At 47.2% G+C, this 25,902-nt stretch overlaps 1 protein-coding gene across 1 annotated transcript in view; it reads right to left on the bottom strand.

Moving 5' to 3' along the window:
- Nucleotides 1-25,902, bottom strand: part of sbm (L-type amino acid transporter sobremesa) — a 109,134-nt gene that overhangs the window by 14,104 nt on the left and 69,128 nt on the right. The window contains exons 3-8 of the mRNA XM_084589787.1: nucleotides 20,574-20,675; nucleotides 17,551-17,826; nucleotides 16,122-16,247; nucleotides 1,827-1,926; nucleotides 1,514-1,558; nucleotides 1,230-1,353 (exon numbers count right to left, since the gene is read on the bottom strand). Coding sequence (XP_084445913.1) covers nucleotides 1,230-1,353; nucleotides 1,514-1,558; nucleotides 1,827-1,926; nucleotides 16,122-16,247; nucleotides 17,551-17,826; nucleotides 20,574-20,675 — 773 coding nt within the window. The remainder of the gene's footprint in view (nucleotides 1-1,229; nucleotides 1,354-1,513; nucleotides 1,559-1,826; nucleotides 1,927-16,121; nucleotides 16,248-17,550; nucleotides 17,827-20,573; nucleotides 20,676-25,902) is intronic.

Below are 25,902 nucleotides of genomic sequence, written 5' to 3'. Positions count from 1 at the left end.
GAAAATCACCGCTAGCCCACAGTGGTACGCTGGGCAAATCAACATTAGGGAACACCTCGACGCTGCCACAAACGCTATTGAGCCAACACGTTAAAACTGCGCTACATATCAAAATATACTTCAAAGGCTATATGGCTTGCGTGGCAGCATCTTTACAGTAGTTTTAACAGGAATCACTTGATGTTGCGCAATGAAAGCAAGATTTTCATCGACGCTAAAAAATGTGTAGTGTTTTCTAATAGGGATGTTGTGCTCACATAGTGTAACGTTGCGGTCAAACGTTATATTGAGAAGAGCACATAGGTGTTCTTATAGCCACTCACTTCAAATCCGTTTTCGTCTGCCCACCGTAGACTCATGGCTCCCAGCTGGCCTCGCCGTTCACAAATTAGTATAATACAGGACTTACATTCATGTCACGAACTTTAAACAGAGCAAGAGATAGGACCGAGCAACGCGCTGTTCCCTAAGTTAATTTGAGAAGGCTGAACTGAGACCACCGCCTTGATAACTGTATTGATGAAACATTTTTTACAGGAACCTTAAACTTGTTTTGGGGATTTTTATGTCCCGAAGCAATTCAAGTTATGAAGGACAGTGTAGCTGAAGGCTCAGGATAAATTTAGACCACCCAGGATTCTTCAACGTGCGCGGACATCGCACAGGAAATCACCGTTTTGTGTTTAAAAATGTAAGATGTCACTTGGTTTAAAAGAAACGAAAGGCGCAGTATCTGTCACACTTCTCGGTGGACACCTGAACCGTGCCGTAAGGAAAGGGAGGAAGGTGGCATCGAAAGAAGAAAGAGGACCTTTCGCTCAATATTTGGTCCAGCAGCGTTGAAACACTCAAATTTTAAGGCGAAAACCCTTAATGGCTCATACTGTCGTGGACAAAGTGTGTCCCGCTTTTGCGGCGGCTGTCGCGTGGCGTTCCTTGGCTCGCGTTCAAGTGTGCGATCGTAGTGGATGGCTCCGATATAATTTCTACCACCTGGGGATCTTTAACTTGCACTGACATCGCACAGCACACGGAAGCCTTTGTGTTTCGCCTCCACCAAAGCAAGGAAGATGAGCGCAGTCGAAAGGCAAAGCCCCTGAGTCACGGGGGCAGGTCAGCCTTAAAGAGGCTCCGGAATGGATGCTCAATGGTCCATATTGACACCAGGCGCCAAGGCCTTGAGAGACTCTTAGGTGCCTTTCCAGGAACAAGAGAGAATGATTAATTACCACAGCGACGGCTTCGGAGGCGAGCAGTTCAGTGGCGGACATGACACTCATGTAGGACACGTTGATGAGGACGTAGCACAGAGTCACCAAGGGAATGCCGATCATTATGGAGCGGGGCAGGTTGCTGCAAACCACATGGGGGAGTTATACGGGCTCGACTGGTACCTCTATTTCACTATACTGCACAGATACCATTCATTGCAGTGAACAGCACTCATGTTCTTTCCTGGACACCCCCATTATATTTAAAGCAGAATCTAAATGCAGCGTGTTTGCATACTTACACGTATGGGTTGATCAGCTCTTCTGTAATGTAGTTTAAGTTATTCCTGAAACGACAAAACAAGAAGGCAGGTTGTCATTTCCTTCTTTCCGCTGCACAAAAGGCTCCCGTAACGCACTTTCCTGCGCTCTAAGTTTAAATAAAAGCTACTAAACACTATCCTCATGCTTGCAACAGTCTCTCTTCTTACTTATCGATAGTTTTGGCTCTAAATTGGGCGTCGAACGTTCCCATTAGCAAGTACGGTGTTTTGCGGTGCGTGCGCAAAAACCTAGCGCCTAAGCCTACCACTAAACGGCCAAAACTGTCCAGACCATCCGTCGTAAGCCCAGAGTCCGGAGTAAAATGCAGTGGCGATGTCAGAAATTGAGCTTGTAGTCCCTTGGAAACCCGTGGACAGGTACTGTGTGTGGCCTGCATGTAGTGGAAAGCCAGAGAAGAGAAAAATGAGCAACACCGTATATGATGATGCAGCCAACTGTGTATATATATGCACCAGCTGATTTGAGAAGGGTTAAAAACTAAAATGTCTGAGGTAGACCAGGAAAACTAGTTGCATACGGTTTATACCACATGTAAAATTTTTGTTCTGAAATTAATTCATTATTGATTAATTAAATAAACTTTCACAATAATTAAACATTCCCTTCAGACAATAAATGTGATTTTCTATGTTGCAGAGCATCTTCAAAATACTCCATTTCATTATTTGCGAAAAAGAAATCCTTGTGCGTACCTTTTTTTTCTGAGCTCGAAAGAAAGCCGCGAAATACAAAAACAAATCATGTAACTAGCTCATTCTCGCGCCGCGATTGCGCTGTTCTCAGTCGCGATTTGAGCGAACAAAATCAACTGCGGCCTTGACTTGATGGCACCATTGCAGAGGTAGTCCGATATGTTTTCGATGGCTGCAACGCGCCGCACTGCTCACTGTAACTTGCACCGTCACGTGCGCGAAGAGGCTGACGCAGCCGAAGGAGCCGTGGCTAATATATTGACTGTACGCTGCTGACCCGTTGACAAGCGCTCCCATTTTCCTGCCGACTGACGCGCCGCCACGCTGCTGTTTTATTGCGGCTGCGGTATCTCCTAGGCTGTGCCTGTACGGTAGCCGCGATTTAATAGTATTGGGGCGCTGCAAAACATCGCCAAAGATATTTTTCTGCCACCCCGCGGTTGTGTAGCAGAAAAGTTTATTTCTGGGGTCACTGAATTAAAATATAGGCGTTAGTTACGAGATTGAACTTACATTCATGTTAATTTTGTCGGCGTTATCTGCGCGCAGTTATACTAACGCTGCCGTCATGGTATCCTAAAGCCCAACAAACGTTTCTGAACAATTACAATACTTGCTCGTATCTGTACGATCAGAAATAATTCCAGTTCCAGTGGCCTCTGCATCCTTCCTACCAGCCACAGTGAACTTCACAAATTAGCCTGTGTTTTTGCCTGCATGGTGCCGTGCCTGTAACATCAACAAATTTTCGCTGTGTGCCCAACGAAGTTGGAGAGCTCACTAATGTAAGTTCTGTTGCGTTTTATTTATAAACACCACGACATTAAAAATGCTTCTGTTATATTTTGTAAAATATAGCAGCCATAAAAGTGTTGCGTCAGCATGTCGCTAAATGATGCTTTAAATTCTTCACATACGATTTTTGCAACGCGTAACCGGATTATACGACAAAAGACGGAGGAACAAGTAGGACACACGAGCGCTGAACTGCAACTTTATATTGGTAATCCTCCAATCACATCATATATACCCGGAAAAAAAAAACACCCACGAGCGAAACAAAAATCTAAACACTTGGCGAAAAAACCGGCGCATACAAAAGCAAGGCGTCGAGTGGAACAAACAACGGTAAGTTGATATATCGATAAATCGATAAGCCTAACCCACGATTAACAGAAAAAGCAACATGAGCTGGAAGCAACATGACATAAGTCCTGATAATAATAGCCAGTGGCAAACAGTGTGTGAAAAATCAACAATATTTCCAGTTTTTAACAAGCTTCTTTGGCTAAAAAAGTGGAAGCTCAAAAAACGTTTTTGTTTATAGACCAACACCGATCTGTGACGTAAGCACGATGCGGTGGCGCTTCTATCGCTGCAGCGTGGGCCGACTGGGGGAGGGGGGAGTAGGCTCAGCGCCCATAGGAATACATGGAAGCGAAATATTCCAAAACTGTTCTCTAATTTCGTGGGTCATCTAATTTCATGGGTCATCTGTCCCGCTGGGGTGGCGCAGTGGTAAGACGCCCGACTGCTGTGCCGGAGTTCCCGGGTTCGAACCCGACCACGGCGGCTGCGTTTCGATGGAGGCGAAACGAAGTGGTGTCCGTGTGCTGTGCGATGTCAGCGCACGTTAAAGATTCCCAGGCGGTCGAAATACACTCCCTAGCCCTACACTACGGCTCCCCTTTTTCTCTTTCCACTTTCACTCCCACCTCACCCCTTCCCTTACGGCGCGGTTCAGTTGTCTACGGAGCAAGTGTGACAGATACTGCGCCTTTCCCTTCCTGTGAACCAATCATTATTATGGGTCATCTGTGATGTCATTATTCGGTACAGAGCAACCATGAACGCCCTGGAATAGATCGTGGAAGTGTGAAATCTCATTACCGAGGCGAAGTATTTTTAAAACACTGCGAAACGGATGGGGGTGCAAGTTGAGAGGGCGACCCATAGAAATACATGTTGCGACGTCGACAGAACGCTTCACATGAGGAAAACTAGAGGCCGCAGTTCCTGAGGCGAGAACTGCGACCCCGTCGAACTTCCCAAGTCCTCATCTGTCGCCGACAAACCTAATTGAAATTTTAGTCGAGGGTGTTGCTGTCATGGCTCTAATTGACACTCGTGCTGCGATTTCGGTAATGAACGCAAAACTATGTGGCACTTTAAAGAAAGTGAAGACGCCAATTAATTGCGGTACTTTCGTTGCGAACGGCCAGCGCTTAGCATATCAAGCCTTTAGCAGCGTGCACCGCTCGAGTACGCTGTAATTTTAGGCTGGGATTTCCTGTCGCGTCATGCTGCTATTATCGATTGTGCTCGAGCTGAAGTGGGCTTCTCTACTCTTCCCGATGCCTTACCAGACGCTGATCAATCAAATTCCTGTGCTAAAGCCCTCGTCGCTGAAGATATCGACCTTCCTCCCTGCTCTTCAGTGCTTGTTCGTGTCGCTTGTGCCTCTATTAGCGATGACACCGTTCTCTTCACACCAGCCCATACTTTCCTGCGCCGCAAGTGCCTTCCATTTCTCTACGCAGTGCTCGCTATTTCCGCTGGCCTTTCCATGTTATGGGTCTCTAACCCATTTAACTCCCCTACTGCTTTGCGCCATGGCGAATGCCTCGGAAGTATCCAGCCAATCGCATCTCTTCTGATCTGTGAGGAACCTGACGACGCGCCTCACTGTGCCGTGACTGCGCTCAGCCTCCCTTCACCTGCGCCCGCTCCCCCCTCTACGGACTTGTTCCTCCGTTCCATCGATGCCAATCTTCCTCCAGAGCAGCGCACTCAGCTTTTGAACCTACTACATCACTTTCGCTCCTCCTTCGACTCTCATCAAAGTTCTTTGGGTCAAACTTCTACAGTCAGTCATCGCATCGACACTGGCACCCACGCACCACTGCCACAGCGCCCCTATCGTGTGTGTGCAACCGAACGCCAGGCTATTGAAGAGCAAGTCGACCTAATGATCCAGAATGGCGTGGTTCCGCCCTCAAGCAGCCCTTGGGGCTCACCTGCTGTCCTCGTAAAAAAAAAAAAAAAAAGAAAAAAAAAGATGGTTCTATCCACTTCTGTGTCGATTATCGCCGCCTTCATAAGATTACGCGAAATGACGTCTATCCTCTCCCACGCATCGACGGCGCTCTTGATTGTTTGCAAGGCGCCGAACTCTTTTTCTTCCCTAGATTTACGTTCCGGGTACTGGCAAGTCCCCTTGGAAGCGGCTGATCGCCCCAAAACAGCCTTTGTAACTCCCGACGGCTTGTACGAATTTACAGTTATGCCGTTTGGCCTTTGTAATGCTCCGGCAACATTTGAGCGGATGATGGACACCATTTTGCGTGGCCTAAAGTGGAAAACGTGCCTCTGCTACCTCGATGACATTGTCGTCTTTTCTCTTGACTCTGACACACACCTCTACCGTCTGAAGCACGTTTTGACCTGCCTATCTGATGCCGGACTGCAGCAGAAATACAACCTACCGCAACATTTTGCTCGGTTCAGCAGCGTTGAACCTTTCTCATTTTTTGGTGAACGTCTTGTACGACGCCCCGACGTCATGTTGCATGACACACTACATTTTCTTGCAAGTAATGCAAGTCTGACGACTTGCAGGACCGCTCACAGCGCGATAAACTGACCGCGCACAGTTTCAGACGACCATGCATCACCTGCGCTGTCGCTAGCAGCTGGAGGCGGCCGCGGTGGGTATCGTCAGCTGCGCTGTCGTCTGCTGCAATGCGCGAATCTCGTTCGGTCCATATTGTCGTATGGCGTTTGACAACTGCTTTTTAAATGTAATTCTGTGTAGGACGCATCACTGGAGCGACAGTATTATCAAGCTAATTTACTCCACGGGGCGGCATATCAGACTGTAAGCAAAACTGCGCGATTCGCTACACCCAGCTTGCCTTTTGGCGGTGTCTGGATTCACAACACAGGTTATTCGGGGAGTTTTAAAAGTAGACTTCCTCGGTAATGACACACCATACCTTATCACACACTTCTTCAAAGCGCTGGTCTACGTTAACGACCGGCCACCACTTCTGATGCTCTGCGAAATGAGAAAAATGTTCCGGTAATTTGTGTTTACATGTATTTCTACGGGTCGACCTCCCAACTCGCACTCCCACATGTTTCACGGTGTTTTAAAAATACTTCACCTCGGTAATGAGATTTCATATTTTCGTGATCTGTTCTAGGATGCTCATGGTTGCTTTGTGTTGAATATAGGTGTCCCATGAAAGGAGAAAACTGCTTTGAAACCTTTCGGTTCCATATAATCCTATGGGCGCTAAACCCCGTTTTTCACCCCCAGTGGGCTGCGGCATCGCGAGCGCCCCCTTTGTTTGTAAACACGGTGTTGGTCTATAAGACTTTTAAAACCGCAGATGAACACATGAGATAGATAGAAAATGAATGACACATGAAGGGATGGAGAGTGATGGAAATGTTCAAACAAAATCGAAAGCCAGCTTCGATCGAAATCGAAAGCCAATGGCAAAACAAAAATAAAACCAATAATGAATTAAACAATGCGGCATAGATGGATGTGTAGACTAAAATATAATCATTAAAAAAAAAACAGGTTTAAGGACTGAATGTGAAAGGTCAGAATCTCAAAGGGCGAAAAAAAACAGATAAAAATAAAAATGAAATAAATATGAAATATATATTATGATGGAATGTAAAGAGTGCCAATACAATCAGAGGTAAAATCAGCAAAACCAGATATGAATGCAATTTCCTTGTTTGAAAGGAAAACAGAGGATGTGCTGACGCATTCATTCTTGTACTTCGCCATCAAGGCGGCTTCCACTATTTCGCGTGTAAGCTTATTACGGCATCTTTTAAGAATGGTCATCTTTTCAAAGACGACCGATGAAGCTTGTCAGCCAATGAAGCTTGTTAAGATCTAGAAATATTGTTGATTCTTTCACGCACTGTTTTCCACTGCCTATCATTATCAGGACTTATGTCATCTTGCTTCCAGCTCATGTTTTTTCTGTTAATCGTGGGCTAGGATTATCGATATATATCGATTTATCGATATATAAATTTGTCGTGGTTTGTTCCATTCGACGCCTTGCTTTTGTATGCGCCGGGTTTTTCGCCAAGTGTTTAGATTTTTGTTCCCCTCGTGGGCGTTTTTTCTCCGGGTATAAAACATGTTGTTGGCGGACTACCAAAATAAAGTTGAAGTTCAACGCGTGTGTATCCTACTTGTTCCTCGGTGCTTTGTCCTTGTCCGGCTACGTAATGAAGAAGAAAAAAAGGAAAAAAAAAAAACGATCGAAAACCTACCAGCCTCGACAGCTTGTCCTCATCACATATATCACCGAACATAGCAAAAAGCAGGAGCAAATGGATATGCTAGTTTGAGCATAACGAGTCAGTTTTCATACGGTATATCTAGGGTCAAAAAGCGATATCGCCCATCATAGTGGAGGGCTCTGGAAATTTTGACATATTTTCGAAATTTCGACCAGGTCACCTTCCGTTTTGCCTTAATCGAAGAGTAGCCGTCACAGCCGGGATCGAACCCGCCTCCTCGTTCTTAGCAGTCGAGCGCCCTAACCGCTGAGGCACTGTGGGTACAAAACTGTTTTGCTCATTATTTTAGGTTGAATAAATATTAACAGAGAGGCCAGTTCTCGCAGCTTGTGCAGCCAGAGTACGAGTGGGTCAGTGTCACGGAATGTAATAAAATCATGCTTATTATGATGCGACTCACGTGCATACTTGAAGCAAAAAGATAATACTCTCGACCATATTCCACAGACACGCCCATGTGAAGAAGGCGTTCATTGGAGGTGTAACGGATAGTTGAGGGCGGCCTTATATGCCTGACGGATGAGAGCATTGACCTTGTGTTACTCTGCCCTTGTGAGGAAGGGTTAGGAGAGGAAGTATACGACACGCATCAGGACGACGGCCTGTACCAGGCGTCTGAGCCTCTGAGCTCACGCATGCCACAATGGCGGTTGGCAATGCGGCGAAATAGGCGGGTTGTTTGATCAGCCATCAGCGTCAGCTTACTGATGGCGGCAGCATTCTTGCCGTTGTTATTTATCAGGATACCGATCGGGACGGATCTTGTCATCCAGGTGTCGTCAAGGACGACGAAGATGGGGGAGGACCGCCGCTGTCTGTGCGGCGTTAGAAAGGTTGGAGTATGAGAATCACCGGCTCGGTAGGTAGGGGAACAGGTCACGCTGAAAATTAAGCAAACAGTGCTGCAATGTCTGCTCCGGCCTGTAGTGTTTCTTTACGGCGCCAATGCTACTTGTGGTGGTCCACAGTGCAATATCATCGGCGTAGAAGGAGTGGTACAGCGCAGGGATTTGGCTGAGGGCGCGAACCATTGTGATAATGGTAATATTAAAGAGCAGTGGAGAAAGGACGGATCCCTAGGGCATGTCTCTACTACCGAGTTTGAAAGTGGGTGATGAGAGAGAGCCGAATGTGATCTCAGTACTGTGACGAAAAAAGGCAAATATATGTACTGGTGGACGCGAGAACCGATCTCCAGAGCGCAGGGCGTTCGCTGCAAATAGCACCACCCGCGCCCAAACTGCCAAAACTGGCTGCAGGCGAAGCAAATAATCCCAACAAAGTGGCCTACCGATTCAGCGGGGTCGTCTTGTCTCTGCAAAAGCTGATTTCGTTCGCTTAAACCGCAGTTAAGAGCATCACCATCGTGGCGTGCGCATGCACTATAGTCATGTGGTTTATTTTGTATTTCGCATTCTTTCTGAGGCGATAGGAAAAGATACACGTAAGGATTTCCTTATAGATAATAGCACAATCGGTGTTTCTAAATATGGCCTTTAAACGTGCAGATCCCAGTTATTACCTAAATCAAGTATTAAGTAATTTAGGCGAACAAGCGTAATTAAATAAGAGAGACACATAGGATCGCCTACGTGCATGAAGATGACAGCTCACAACGATACCCGAATCCCGCCGTCTCCCGTGTGGTGCGCGTAACCATGCGACCGGTAGCGTGATAGCCACTATTACTGCTTCTCTGACAGTGCCCTCTCCACTCCTCCTCCTCCTCTGAACAGGCTCGGGGCGTTATGTCACGAGTGGCAGAGAGGAGATTAGGGCATGCAATTGGAGACACATGTGTAGGTTCGAATCCCTATCGTTAAATGGAAAATGATCAAATCCAAAGTTAGTTGGTGCATATTAATGTGGAACTACGGCTTAACACACGCACAAGGGAGACAACACGACACGATGCTGAACTAACAACTGATCTTCAATCAAAGGCGCAAGGAATATAAAGGCGAAAGAGAGAGAGAGCGAGGGGCGAGATCAGTTGGTATAGTTCAGCCTCGTGTCGTGTTGTCTCCTTTGTGCGTGCTTTCATGTTAGCCTGTAGTTCCACATTAATCGCTAAATGAACTAGCAAGTGCATGCTGATTAGCGAGCGAAATACTATGACACCAGTCGCAGCGCACCATCAAGAAACGTTTCGACGCAAGTTTGATATGAAAGAGGGCAAACTTTACTGAGTGGGCCGGTTTTGTGTGAACGCTGAAATTGAGTTGCTTGCTTTTTGAGCTTCAGCGTTTACAGAACAATTTACCCACATGTAGAAAAATACGCCAACTTTAATTTCATTCACCTGGCCACACAACAAACCAGTCGCTATGTATTTGTTCAAATGATCTGAACACATCTGCAGCTGCCGTGAAGACAAGGCAAATGACTTCCAAACTGTACGACAAGAACTTTCAATCAACGACTACCCGACCTTATTCGTGCAATCTGTAGAAAAGCAGATATTTACCCAGCACGGGAAGCTTTCTCACCCATTAAACGTGATGCTGTGCCCTGCGCACTACGAGTAAGCGACGCCAAAACTGCGACATGCACTGGCAAACATTAGACATCCTCTTCCCAAGGAAAAATACCTTGGCATAGTGTACAGTTCCTTGTTCTGACTTTAGCTATGTACACGTTAGGGAAAACGGTAACTTCAGGAGGCGCCCAGAAAGACATTTTCATGACGTAAAAAAAGTGCGTTCGAACGCTATCGCCGAGTACGCCGTATCAACATATATATGCCACGATATTGACCGGGGCCGAGCCCACGTGCTGACAACCGAAAACAAACTGCTTCTTCGCCTCCACCCGGAATCGCTAATCATTGAAACTTCTAGTCACATTCTCAACCGCAAGGCTGGAAGTCTCAACACTGTCTACTCACGCTCCTTGAGCCCTTTTTTTATGCACACTTAATCCCTCTTCCCTGCTTGCTTAATTTCTATGTGAACAAGGCTCCCGTACGTAACCCGAAATGTCCCGTTTCTTTCTTTTTTACAGGTCGGCGTTCCATGTTCTCGTGTCGGTATGTCCCCGACCAGGCGAGCTTTCGCCCAACTCTCGACTTCATGTCCACATCAAGTGGATCACGCCTGCTTGTCTCCTACAATGTTTGCAATTTCCATCGTATATACCCGGGTATACCATTTGCTTAATACGTTGGGATCAAGGCTCGTTCACTTCTATAACCGATTCCAAATTACTTCCTCCTTTTTGCTGAGTTGTGATCAGCTTCCGGTTATAGCTTCCGGCATATAGTGTACAGTGTTGAACTATTTCCCAGTATCCTATTAGCATATCTTTGTCCGATCTGAGGAGGTGTCAGAGTGGATGGGGGCCGACTAGGAAAGTAATACCTCGAGCCAGTTGGTTTGCCCCTCCATTTCTTTTCAAAGCCTGGTGTGCGGGGGCCGTGATAAGGATAACTTGGCCTTCGATTTCGTATTCTTCAGGATTTTTGCTGCCTCCGCAGAGACGCGACCGCCGTTGTAATTGTTTATTGCGCTGTTTAAGTCGTTTATACTATAACCCTGGCATGTTCGGAGGTGGTCGCTAGTGCAATGGCCACTTCTGCCGCCACTTAGAACCATTTCTCACAGTGCCACATGCATACATCTCGTTGTTCTCGTCGGATGTTACCGATTCCTTGTCACTTCTTTCTTCGTATTCCGCTGCATCGACGTAGAGTATACGTTTCTTTTTTTTCGAATCTTGACCGAAGTGCTTCAGCCCTACCCTTTCTCCTATCCTCGAGATGCATACCAGTGCATGTTTTTGCTTAGCCGATTTTGTTTAGAATATGCCGACCACTTTCCGTGCTCATTAGCCTTCAATACTGCGCCATTTTCATGGCTTCTATTAGCTTTTCCAAGCTGTTGGAGATTCTCGTAGCCTGTCGTGGACGTAAAACTGTTGCTTTTAATAACTTCGCTGCGAGAATCCTTGGGTGGTGTTGAGCCCGTGAATGAAGAGAAGGCCCAACACTGAGGCTGTTTCGTTTTTAATGCGAAAGCATTTCTAGGCTCATGAGTGGCGTGCGTGGGCAGGATTTGTGGACAGAGCGTGTCCGCACTAAATGCCAATAATTGCCTCCACTGGGTTTAGAATCCGCACCAGAATTAACAATCAGCTTCTCAGGCCCACGCACGAGAGCACTGTACTATTGCCGCCGCCGACCACGCCTCGTGTAAAATTGCAACTCACTCTCACGCTGTGTTGCCCCGCCGTGGTGGTGCAGTGGTTAGGGTGCTCGACTACTGTGCCCAAGGATGCGGTATAGAATCCCGACAGCGGCAGCCTCTTTTCGATGGAGGTGAAAAGAAGGCGCCCGTGTTCTGTGCGATGGCAGTGCGCGTTAAGAACCCCAGGCTAAACCCCACAAACCAAACAACTCTCGCGGTGTGCAGTAAATATCGTCGTCTTCAAGTTCCAACTGCAACACGCTCTGGCACTGTGCAGTGAACATCTTCATCTTCACAAGGTTCCATCATCGCCGCCGAATCCTAGGTAAGTACGCTAGGGTGCATCGATGCGCACGCCCCCCTCCAGGGCGCGGGTGTCGAATTCGCGCGCATTGAGGCGCTCGTACAGGATTGTGAAATTTGTGTCGCCCCCCAAAAAGTATGCCATACACATACGCCATCTGGCCGAGTGCAGCCGAAATCCGTTGATGTATTGTCTAATGCATCCACCAGGCGGCGCGACAGAACTCGCAATACTTTTGCATCACGGTGTAAGAATAATTTTGCATTACTGCACCCACGGCCGGTCTCGAGGGAGAGCGCGCTTGATACCGGCCGTGCTGCACCTAAGCACGGCCGGTCTCGAAGGATAGCGCGCGCTCAGGCGCGCTTTCCCTTGAGACCGGCCGTGACCTACCTAAACAAACTGTGCTGGCGCGCCAGAATCTACAGGCTAGTGTGCCGAGCGCGCACGGAGGAGTGGTCTAGAGTGCGATGAATGCCAACGGAAGCCATGCGGGGGCGCCACTAGGCAGGAGTGGGCTTCCCGCCAGCTGCGTGCCGGTGGCGCCGGAACATCCACCGCTCCCGCCCGTCTGGTACGTATGCGCGTCGCAGGATCGTGCCTTTCGCTGTGGGCGCCTGGCTGCGAACAATGTTTTCTCAGGCGTAAATAACAGTTTTTGGTAGCACCGCTGCATCATTGGTGGTATTGTAGGTGTTTTCATATTCCCTGAGAGGATACCGGCTGACGCAGCGTTGTACGTGCGTCAGGTTCTGCTTTTTCTTCTTTCACCTTTAATCGGAAAAGTAGGCGATACATTTACCAATGGCAGCCGTCAGCATCGTCATTCCACTTTTTTTATGCTTCCATATCAAACAAGAACATTCATGGACATATTAAAGATGGGACTCAATAAATAGCATGCCCGTTTTAATTCATAGCCATAGATTTTCTTTTTTACATCTCAAACAGGGCATAGGAACCTCCTTCAGTTTCGGCTGTTAATAGGCACCTTGGATAAAAGGACATTTTTCTACATATGAAGTACTTTCCTGAGAGTGTCTTTATGTCACACCCCCAACAAAGCACCATCGTAGGAACTTTCTGTACCAGTAACTATGCCTCGCCACATGCTGTAAGAACCTGCTTGATGTGTCCCCTTCCTCGCAAGTACGCGGTAGTTAAAACAGTTCCACCTTCAGGCTAAGGGCTTGCTAAATGTAACAATTTTTCCAATTAATAGGTTTCCAAAGTCATTTGCCTCACCTTCGAAGAATGCATAGGATAAAGTTTCTCTGGACACATTTGAAACTTTCATTCACGTTACTGGGATGAAGATGGCACTAAATGGGTGACCATTCTCGACTGATAGCTGCTGTGATGGCTGGGCGCCCCTTTTCGAGAGTGAAACCAGCTATTCCACTGTGTCGACGCTTTCGTTGGGCTTGTGCGCGGCCGCGCCGTCAAAACAGGCGGAACCTTCGGTCTCCTTTGTCGCAGTGTTGTCGATCACATTCAGAGGCCCAGATTTTTCTCTGCTTCTTTTCTGGGGCGGCCCCTGCAAGCAAAGGTTCCTCTCCTTTCTCCTGAGTGCCTTTTTGGGCACTAGATATTTCGGATACATTTGAAACAACGTTGGTACGGCATCGGCCTTTAGACAGGGTTTCTTTCGAGCGATCTCGCTAACCACACCGTTTACAGTGATCTGGAACGAGCGTGATCAATGCAACTTTCCTCAAAATGTTTCTCACACACAACGCATGAAGGTGTCAACCTCCTGTCTTGCCTTTTTATCGCTCTTTCCCACTCTGTCAATTGCATAGAGTCCGTGGGCGCAGTGAACGAAGACACACGCTACTTATTTTAACGGTAGCCGCTCGTGCACATCGGAACGAAATACGCGCGGTTCTTGCTCTGTCTCTTAGGCGTGGACGATGCGTAAAGCGTGTCGCGTCGTCTGCTGTCGCAGCAGATGACGCGACGGCATTCACCTTGGGCCGTAGGGTGCCTCCACACACCTGACAAGCAGCGCTCTCTATTGCCCGCAGCGGGCTTTCATTGCAAATGGCGTCACGCTATCACACAGCAGAGCGCTGGCGCTCGGCACACTAGCAAGTATATTCTAGGCACTTTAGTGGGCCCAAACCACGGTGTAAAGCCAAACAATAGCCGGTCAGGAGCGTGGTCAGGAGTGAGTTGATCGCAAAGCGACCGCAGCGCCCCTCTTCCCCGCTGCGGTAGATGGGTGAGACCATAGAGTTATTACGCCGGCGAAAATTTTAGAATACCACTAACACTCTTCTTTTAGCAATGCGACGGATAATCAAATTGCATTTGCGTGTTCAAACGCACTTTTGTACGCACATGAAAGCCACCGCGTCTACTCACGCGTCTGAAGCAATGAGGTTGCAGACTCTCCTCAAGCCGGTCGTCTGCTACCTTCCTGCTTGAGATACGTCTACAAACGCAGTGGTGTTTCATGCCTACAAAGATGTGTTTAAAACACGCAGCTGCAGTTTTATTTTTCGTACGTGGAAATACATGGAAAAATTATCTGACGGTGCACGAGGGCGGCGAAGCTCTACACACAGCCCATGTACAATGTTGCGCTAATGCAATTCTGGGCGCTGCGAACTTGGATGCCACTTAATGGTCTAGAGCTTCGCCGCGAAAGTTACAACGAAGAGCCGCTAACGTCTGTTTCAATTAGACGTTCTGCACTAACAAGGGGCTAAAATAAAGTGTCAGCAGGGCGACCTCCAACATGCCCAGCAGCAAACAGGGCTAAGAAACGACCACACCAGCTATAGCACAGTGTGTACTCAAAGGTACCACACGCAAAGAAGGGCACTGATTTCCTCAAGCAAAACGACGCACAAAGTGAGGCCGTGTGCAATAATAAATTATAAAAAAATAACTTAATAATAATAATAACTGGTTCACTGGAAGGGAAAGGCGCGGTAACTGTCTCACTCGTTTTCTGTGGACACCTGAACCGCGCCGTGAGGGAAGGGAGGAAGGTGGGAGTTAAAGTGGAAAGAGAGAAAAAGGAGCCGTAGTGGAGGGCTACGGAGTAATTTCGACCACCTGGGGATCTTTAACGTGACATCGCACACACACACACACACACACACACACACGCACACACGCACGCACACACACACACACACACACACACACACACACACACACACACACACACACACACACACACACACACACACACACACACGACGCTGTGTGCGAGTGTGTGTGTGTGCGCCACAGCGTCGTGTGTGTGTGTGTGTGTGTGTGTGTGTGTGTGTGTGTGTGTGTGTGTGTGTGTGTGTGTGTGTGTGTGTGTGTGTGTGTGTGTGTGTGTGTGTGTGTGTGTGTGTGTGTGTGTGTGTGTGTGTGTGTGTGTGTGTGTGTGTGTGTGTGTGTGTGTGTGTGTGTGTGTGTGTGTGTGTGTGTGTGTGTGTGTGTGTGTGTGTGTGTGTGTGTGTGTGTGTGTGTGTGTGTGTGTGTGTGTGTGTGTGTGTGTGTGTGTGTGTGTGTGTGTGTGTGTGTGTGTGTGTGTGTGTGTGTGTGTGTGTGTGTGTGTGTGTGTGTGTGTGTGTGTGTGTGTGTGTGTGTGTGTGTGATCAACGTTCACCTATTTATCTGTATTTAACGTAGGCGGCCGCCACCAGTGCGCTGGCGGATCGTGTATATCCGACGAGAAAATAGCCACGGCGCCGTTCAGGCTGGGATATTCACAAATCTATGGTGCATTGATTTTGATGCATGCGTTTGTGCATCACAGCCCGTTCCTCAAGACTGCCACAAAATGGGCCCTCCGTTGCCGTGACTGAGTGGGCATAGCATTCGGAAGTGTGGTTCGTCTTAACCCACTGCCTAGAGCAGTTATCGCGCCATCGTGTCATTTGAGGGGAATAGGCTTATTCTGGGCGAAAGCCTTTCTCATCGTGCGTCGTTGAGACCACCCGTGACTCTCCTTCCGTATTAACGATCAGTTTAGCAAGTTAGACGTAGAACTTCCATGTATCGTGCACAGGAATAAGAGTGCCCTTTCCGTCGATGTTCTCACCTTTGGCTATCATGACAACTCCGGCGATGATGATGACTGCCACAGCCACCAGTTTGGTGACGGTGAAGATGTTCTGTATTCTGGTTGCCAGTTTCACGCTGAAGCAGTTCACGAACGTCACCAGACCTACACGGGGGCACAGAAAAAAAGTTGCGTTGAGGTCGCGTACGTGCCAGCAGGTCCAGTGATGCAATAATGTAAGGCGGAACTGCCTCCAACTCCTCTCTAATCGCCGAGTGCGCCAATTCCATGGATGTTAGGAACTGTTGCGGTACTGCCTATGTCACAGCTTCGTGAAACACGTCACACCCTTAAATTAAACAACTCCGGCTTTCACACATAGAACGCAGCAGACACTTTCACACATGTGCAAATCAGGCAAGCTAATCGCACTGAAATATTACCAAGGCGTGTGTGCTAAACGTGCATATCTGGTTTGTGTGCTTTTTTTGTAAATAGAGTGCGATAAAATTGAGGTAGCAAATATCCACCACAGTCGGCGACAAAAATTTGGAAAGACGATTTTGATAGGCGGAAATAATTTCACGTGTCTGGAGGAGCTGGCATGAATTTTAGGATAATTCTTTCCTGACTTGGAAGCTGCTTATTTCCCTTCCTGTTGCTTTCTTTTTTAATAAAAAGCGCATTTTAGTAGTTTTCGTTGCATGGTAAAAACACTCACGCTCGTCTGTAGCCAACAGCCGAAGCGATTGAGTAGAATTGTCAATGTATGGTTACAAATGTCGCCATTCGCGATTATGTGCGCAGCCCCGTCTCGCTTGAGGGCGCGCATCTCCTCGTTGCTATTCACGGCTCGCATTCAGGCGCATACTTCCCGCCGGCTGCGACGATGATGAAGCAACAGCGTCAATGAAAAAAGGCCCTCACAACTGGCCCAAGTGCTGCAGATGGCACCGGCGATTAAGGGCAGAGTTTTTAAAGATGTTTGCACGTTAAAACGGTGCGTCCGTTCCAGTAACGACGATATGTAGTAAGTAAACAGTACTCAGAGACACCAGTGTTACAAAGAGCGTTTGACTTGCCTCCAACGTATAGAAGCCCTGGCTCACATTCACAGTGAAGGGTACAGCTTCATAATTTTACACTGCGCTGAGTGTTTGTGCGCTTGCTGGCACGCCATGCGCGATAATTTCCAGATATATACTTCAACTCATTTGCGTGGCAAGACGGAGGTCATTTTGCGTGTCTGACAGTGAGATGCATAACAGTCTTTTGGGGTTGGGTTCGGTATTATAGGCAAAATGTCGCTGCCTGGATCAAAATGACACAAATTTCTCACTCCGGCATCAAGGCGTGCGTGTTCGATTGATAAGACAAAGCTTGTAGCGCCACTAATGCGGTACCCCCGTAGGCACTGCGAGAAGCAACGCGGACGACAGAAAGCAGGCAAAAACGCGGCTGTGCTCACAGATGCATCCGGCGGCGACCATCTTGGTGGGCACGGGCGGCGAATCCCCGCAGTCAATGAACGCCGGCTGAACGAGGTACTTGGCGAAGCTGAGCGCCATGATGCCCAACCCGGCTGGCTTGAGCAGCAGCACCGTGGTCCACGCGTGCAGAAATGCCGGCACAGGCTTCAGGCCCCCGCGCGCCGGTGGGTCACCCGCGAACGCCGTCAGGATGTAGATGAAGTCACCACCGGACTTGTGGATCATGGTGCCCAGCTCAGCCAGCGACAGTGCCCCTGTCGCACAGCCCTCCAGCAGCTACAGCACAGTCAAGGACGCGCCTGTCGCAGCTAAGCGCAGTGACTCTCACCATTGGTCACACTTCTGCATTCGGCCAGTTCGTCAGTGCTTTACAGAACGATACAGCACTCTTCAGTTACTAATAATGATCAATTCGACTCCTGAGCAAGATTTCTTGCTCCCCGATACAGAGAGTCTGTTTCTAGTGGTGATTTGTATTCCAAGTTAAGATTGGAGCACGACCACATGGCCCTAGACGGTCTTGACATCTTCGCGTACTCGGATAGGTGTTCTAGATCGCCGACTGGAATACGCGCTCAGTGTTTCTTGTAAGCTGTCTTCGTGTTGCGCAAATATATATAAGAAAGATGTATACCGAGCCGCAACGTGTGTCGCGACTTGCCAAAATATACATGACGATTCTAGCCTTTTTTTTTATATTAAAAACAGTCCCTTTATGTCACGTGGCGCTTTGTATGGCACCCACGTGCATAAGTTAGTTGTGATACTGCGGCCAGCACACCCGCACACCCGCAGTCTCACTGCTCGAAAAGGAAACTGCTGCGCCGACCATGCATCGGTCGTTCGTTACGAAGGCCTTCTTAGAATGAGGATACAGTGATGTTGGCCTGCATTTTGTTACGGGGTAGGACGACACTCTGAAGATAGACAGAGATATAGACCTTTACACCGAGGGCCCCGTGGGCGTCGCAATATTGCTCGCTGCGCTGTTGTGAGCGCCTGACGTCAGCACGGTGGAAGCGGCAGCGGAACCAATTTGCAACAACCCAGAAAAGAAGCGTTCTGACATCATTTTCGCCCGAAGCAAAAGGTTGATAGGATGCGGCGTTCTGACCACAAAGAAATCACCCTAGTCAAAAACAAACCTTGCATAAGTTAGGAAAGACCCCATGCGTTGAAATCAATTTTAAGCGCAGATCTCAGTCACAAACATGGATCTAAAGTGTCGCTGAGCTGTCTTTCACCCACTGTAGATTTATGAAGTGGTGTCGCTTGTATATTTTATTCATCGAGCACAGACACCCTTTGCTTAGTTGATGTCGTAGAATGTAATGTTTTGGCGACAATAACTCACGTAGTGACATCATTTTACTAATTCACAGTGCTTGAAAGCCGGCTCAACAAGATTTCAAAAGCCTATTTTTTGACGTTCGATATTTTGAGCCGCATTGCCAAATAAAATATTTATAAATATCGCTCACGTTTTATGTTGTCGGCCTTAGATTTCGCAATAAACATTGCCTATTTAAATCAAAAACAAGAACTCTGTTAGGTAGTCATAATTACTTTATCGTCTAATCATGAACCTCATCACGAACATAATGTCCACCTCGCTGTATAATCCACCTGAAAGCGTGAACCAGTGAATTTCTCCAAGGTTTTTTAACAAAAGTATGCAACCGTTAAAAGAACAGCCCAGAAAATTAACGCACTCGCCATTTGAAAGAAAGAATGTGACTCTATAATTTGTTGGCGAAATTAGAAAGCTGTTGGCAAGCAGTCAAATGTTCGCGAACATTTTACTCCCGGTAGCCTGAGAACAGTGGAATTCTTCCCCAATATTTTTTAAATAGCAGAACAGGCGAACACCTGAACCCACAACCTTGCCCGCATGGCCCTGCGCTATACATCCGGTCATGGGTGCTTTAACCACAGACGGTTTGCAGATGACGTAATGGGCGCCATGATTTGGCGCCCATGACGTCACACACGGTATTCTACCTGCCAACCTCTAATCTACGGGAGCACGACCTCCCGTCTTCCCCGACCTGCTTGCCGGGGGCGGGGACGCCCTTTTCCAATGGAAATATAAGTTGTCCAACCAGCCAACCACACGCGGTACATATTTGGAATAATTTTGAGGAATTGCACCGGTACTGCGAACCAAGGCCGGCGGCTTACGTCAACTGATGCCATGCGAATCCAGCGGAACGACGTGAGACAGGAGAATATTTCTGATGTGCGGTCCGCCTGTGGTCGCAAGGCAGCAGTTGGCCGAATCAATGTCGTTTCTCTAAGAAAACGCGCAAACAATGCCTCCATCGGCTTATCCTCAGGATGAGTATATGTTAATTCCCAAAAGTTCGGTGACGGGTAACGACGTCTGCCATTCAGTGGTACTCTGAGGCAGACAAAGAAAGGTGTTCTGACTGCACGGGGGCACTGCTGCCATCGTTGCACATGCGGCTGTTCACCCTGTGCACATTCAGGTCTGAAAGGGCCCGGAGACAGCCGCCGGGCGTCGTAAAATATGAGGCCAACAAATGCGAGTCGTAACAACAGCTTCGCCATCTGCGCCATCTTGCATTTGTTCCTGGCGTAACGAAAACAGCTGCGCAGAGAGCCTAATGTGACCTCGGAAATCACGAGCAGAGTGGCAAGGACTAGCAGCCCTCTCCTAGAGTGCTTTTGAAGGTGTGCGGGTACTCTTTCTTTTTGCATATTTTAACACACAGGATGCATGATTAGCCTCTGTCTTGTCTGAAGTTCGATTTAAAAGGAAGAATGGATGCCACGCGTTTAAACGCTTATCGCGAACTCTGCAGTGGCAGGAGTTTAACAATTTTCTGTACAACATAACTGCAGGAATCCCGCCATAAATATCCGCCATTGAGAAGACCAGCGAAAACAAGCCGTCAGGTAAAACTTTCACTTATACATGCAGGGGTCCGAACACAGGATGCGTCAGCTGTCTGTGGAGTAGCTTGCCAGCCACACTCACCGAAAAGAGAAAGGACGCCACAGCCGGCCCACACGATCAGGCTGAGTCCCACGGAGCCTGACCGCTCGAGGACGCCTTTAGGTGACACGAAGATTCCCGAACCTGCGAAGAGCCGTTACGCAGTGGCTTCTTGTGTCCATTGCATTCATTCTTGAGTAAAAAACATAAAACAGACCTCCATGTTGTCCGCGTATTTCCGCATTAGCGCAGGACAGTTTTTCTCTGAAGAGTTTCGCACCGAGAGATGCATGACCTCGCCTTCGTAAATATCTGTTACGCTCCAGTCCCTCTCTTCTCGAATGCACCATCATTTCGGTAAGAGATTCTGTAGTAAAAAAATTTTTTTCTTCGCTCCTTAACAAAAAGTTCCTTTCGCTTTCTTTTCACTTCAAGATAGTAGGCTGATCTCTACATTTGCTTTCCATGATATAGGGTGACCGCATAGTACTGACAAATTACTTATCAATTTCGTTCAACTGTAAAGGGTATTTAGGTAGCCTGTTTAGTCCAATTAGTATCACGATATCATTTATGTTTTCTGGCAAAAAGGATACAAAATATAAGCGGAGGCTCAAGCTTCCTCTAAGTGTAGACGCAATAGCGCCTTTAACACCGCCCTTTCGTTCTACGAATATTTTATATTTTTTCTTTGAGTTGGGCTTTGGGAAAAGGAACTGGAGCATCTGTGTCACTTCTATGTGGACACGTACACTTTTAATACAATGTATGCAATCAGAGGCGCACATGTCGTCGGTTCGAATCCCTATCGCAAAGCAGTCTCCAACGATGGATGGTAAATGGGAAGCGAAATGTTATGACACCACCCTGAACGCTGCGAAGAATGATTGCGTCGCAGAGTTGATGCGAATTACGTATTTTCTCCAACATTACTTTTTTCCCAATTCTGTGTTACTGCGACGGTGACGCATTTTCAACCGAACGAGATGTATACACTTCGCATAACATATGAAGAAAAAACATTAACCAGTCGTGCAATTTGAAATAATCAGCAGTCACTTGAAACGGAAGACATCCACAAAATCTTTGAGCACATCAAGCTGATCACCCGAGTAACGTGAATTATATACACACACACAAAAAGAGTTACGGCTGATTCAGCGTGGTTACGTCAAATGCGAATAGCTTTGCTGACACTTGTGTTTCCACTTGTGTTTCCACTTGGGTTTCGTTTGTTTTAATCCGGTGGAGAATTGCCCGGCATCGGGATTCGAAGCACGGTCATCTTGCACGCGAGGCGGATTTCTACCTCTACGCCACCACTGCAACCGTAAGGACGGTTCTAAACGGGATTGCAGAAATATTCGCCACCTTGACATCTCAGCTTAGTCATGCGTTCGCAGCGGGTTTCTCTTGAAGAAATGAATATAATTTTAAATGACTTGTACTACAAAGGACCACGAAAAAACCGCCAGTGAAAAGGCCGATTACTTAAAGCCGCTAATAATCCCTCCTCCCGGAATACCACTTTTTTTTTTTCCCCCGCTAGGCAACACTATATAGTCCCGATGGGTTTGATCCCCGTCTCAAAAGTATACTGCCGATTTCCAACATACACCAGCCAAGTCTGTGAATGAGGCCTGTAGTGCTGGCGCACGAAGAGCTTGTCGGATGCGAGGGACCAATGCGCGGAGAACTGAAACGAGGCAGAACCCAGCGCTCGGGTAATGCTAAATGTCGTGACGATGTTAATTTCGTCGGACTTTACATTTCAGCATTAAAATTCCACTACCATACATGTTACTACATTGACTGATATCTATTAGCGGCACCAGATTATTCTTCCTTCTTTATCTGTTTTCGTTTACACGTATTTCAATATGTCAGAAGTTCCGGGGCATTTCTACTCCCAGCAGACGCAGTTTCTGAGCCATTCAGAGGAACAAAGTCATCAACGAAAAGCAATTCGAACAAAAGTCATAACAAGAAAACCAGTACAATAGCTATTGTGTGTATATCCTCGTCAGGCCCGAACAAGTGTTGGACTTGTCAGTTTTTATATAAATGCATTTCTCAACTCTGGAGTTTCACTGTATACAAAAACAAAATGCAGGCGTAAGCCTACAGTTCATCGAGGATGAGTTGTCTTTATGCCCTCAGCTAGAGGCTTCTGCTCCCAAAGAATCATGCTCAACAATGCCTTATGACTTACTCAAATACGTGAGCGACACTATGTGCATTTAAATAAAAATTCATACGGAGAAAGAAGAGCAACACCAAGAGCATAGATATTTACAAAGATACTATACTCTGAGTACCCCATATATCATTATATAATTCTTAGAAGGCTGATTACATAGTGACGCGGAAAGTAATCTCCAACCTCTAATGGTACTTATGGGCTGCATATCAGTAGCGTTCTTTTTACCCAAACAAAAAACCCGACCTGCATTATATGCGCGCGCGGTGTGACGAAGATATACTAAAGCAAAGAGCTACAATGACTTTTGACAATATAGATCACCTAAAGCTGCTATTTTATTTTCTTCCCCAGTGTATGGCGCTCCTTTACATCGCACCGGCTTATCGAAAGAAAACATGCTCAACAGCAGTGCTCTATCTGACTAGCGTCCACTTGAGACGCTTGCCACTTGAAGCGGAGCTGGTCTCCGGCACACTCCACATGCACGTGGAGAGATAACCCACTAGACTCGGTCACATGAAACTAGAAACGCCGAGAATATATTTCTCGTGTTTTTTTTTCTCCTGCACGATAAGATAACTGCTAACCGCAAGTACTCTCCATCTGTACACCTCGGTTTTGCAACCCGAGATTATGTCACGCTTCGTGCAAGAAATATCGGTTCCGGACCACACGACGTAACCAATCGCCAAACGTCCTGCAATAACGATCGGAACATAAGCAGCGTATATCTGAGTCCACACGAGCTCTGCCCTCTAATCCTTAATCGTACAACGCAGAGAAAAAATCGCCGCTCTGGGGGACTTAAAATACAAGCACTTTCGAGGCCGCATATGCAGCGCCACTGCGGCCGAATGGAAATATCCTTCCCTTTCGACGCCTTCATCAAGTTCCATCTCCGCGCGCAATGAATCCGAACACACCACTATCGCATTGTCCTCTTATTGCACGCTAAAGGTGAGGGACGGTTCGACGGACGGACCTAATTAGCCCATTCCTAAAATTAGATGGCCAACCCCTAGTATGAGGTTGCGCAATTCAAGAATTGAAATTCATAAATTGAGTTCACGCACCCTCAAATTGACTTGGCCCACATGAGAGAGCGAGAGAGAGAGAGAGTAATTTAATGAGAAGAAAGGTGGAGAGGTCGGCCTTCGGTACCGAGAGCCTGACCTACGACCCACTGGGGAAGGGGCGAAGAGGAAGTAAGAGAGAGGTAGGATGTGAATGAAGGGTGGTGATGTCATAGTACAGTGAGGTTTCACATGAGAAATACCGGTGACTTACCCCAGAAATTAGGTCGGAACGTCCTAAATATGGCCAGTCGTGATTTGCAAGCTTCCCCGTGATACTAATTTGGTTTGTAGAGCCAAGCCATCTCACAGTATTTTGAGGTTTTTCGCCCTCTCGGTGTTTTTCGCCTAGCCATTCAAAAGGTGACCCTGCATTCCTAAAAATGAACGGATCTGAAGAGCCTAATACACTTGATGCAAGGGCAATATGAAGGCCGTCGAACCTACAGCCTTAAATCAAAAGCCGTTAAGCGCTGCTACACGGACACTTTCAATGGCCACTGAGCTAATAGTCTGTCGAGTCAACAGAGCAGCACGGATCTCTGTTATCCAGATTTCGAAGGCATCGTACGAGGAATGCTTTGAGGACTCACAATTTGGCAGAACAATATATCTCGGGCTTCAACGCTGCACAAAGCTCAAAATCTTTGCATCCCGCAATACAAAAAACAACCAACACCGGTTTTCTGAAAAACGCACGAATGCTTTACAGCTTCTCAAAAACAATCAAATTCATTTCAAAACTAATTAATATTACTCTCAGAAAAAACTTTATTTTTTAACCTTTTTGAGGTTGAAGGCTTGTAGGTTGATTTTTATCATATACATGCCAAATTATTTGTGGCGACGGCGGCGCACAACACTTTCGTGAGAGTTGACGGAATCCCTCTGCGGCGATTGAGTTTGCCGTGTGGCAGCGGCACAACTCATTTGAGTTCGATAGCGACTGAATATATATTCAAGGCTCCTAATATATTTTGAAAATGCTCATGTGAGACGAATATTAGACCACTTGACGAGCTTCTAAGCCCTCCACATTATGCCTGCAGAAGTCACAAGACCTTTCTCATATACAGCGAGACGCCGCGCCGGCGCCCGATCAAATTGCCTACAAGATGCTTCGCAACCTGGATGACGTGGTCCTATTGGAGCTGACCGGCCCGCTCAATGAGCACTGGAGGCGGGTACGCTTTACCCAGCCTGGAAACACGCGCACGTCAATCTGGGTCCCCAGCCGAGCAAGACATTAAAACTCGAAAGCCTTAGGCCCATTTCAGTTACGAGCTGCGTCAGCAAATTGATTATGTCGTGTTACGCCGTATGCAATTGCACCTCGAATCTCCAGGTTATTTGCCCCAACTCAATTTGGCTTTCGACCAATCCTTTCGGCGCTGAACGTCCAGTTTCAACTGAAAGGAACAATTCTCCACGTGCGCAAACGCACAGCCAATAGCAGGACCATACTGCATGTGTACCGTCCTTGCCAAAAGTAACCAGGCTGCCTGCTCCGCTTCTCAGTTGGGCAGCAGAGAATTCGTACCACTTCTGAAGCTGTAAATCTGTGCAAAGTAAAGGCGGGCTCGACTCCATACTTTTAACCACTTGTGATGCTCTGGAAGTACGTGTTGACTTTAGAATAAAAGCGAGAAACGAACCATGCAGACATGGTTACTTGTATGTAGAACAGCGCGAAAAAACGACAGGGACGAAGGATGACAACAAAAGGGTAGATACTTGGGCTTGTTGGTACATGATCGAAGGGAACAAAATGTAGCGCACCAAGACAAGGACAGAGAAAGAAGACACACACAGCGCTAACTTCCAACTAATGTTTATTCAAAGAAGAAAGCATGGTTTTATACCACCGCGTATCACATGCGCCAAAAGAACATGCGCTAGCAAGTCATATCAGCCAGATACGCAATCTCCTTTGGCAACAACGCGACAGAAGGGTTACTTATACAATCATCTTACAAAAGAGTAATCCATTCAGCTTCAACTATTTCACGCGTTAACCGGTTTTTGTGCACTTTTAAAACCATACTTTTTTATGGTTTTAAAAGGGCACAAAAACCGGTTAACGCGTGAAATAGTT

This window comes from Amblyomma maculatum, chromosome 1 (assembly GCF_055883805.1).
Source record: "Amblyomma maculatum isolate TAMU_Amacu chromosome 1, ASM5588380v1, whole genome shotgun sequence".
NCBI lineage: Eukaryota > Metazoa > Arthropoda > Arachnida > Ixodida > Ixodidae > Amblyomma > Amblyomma maculatum.
This window is presented reverse-complemented; position numbering and strand designations above follow the sequence as displayed.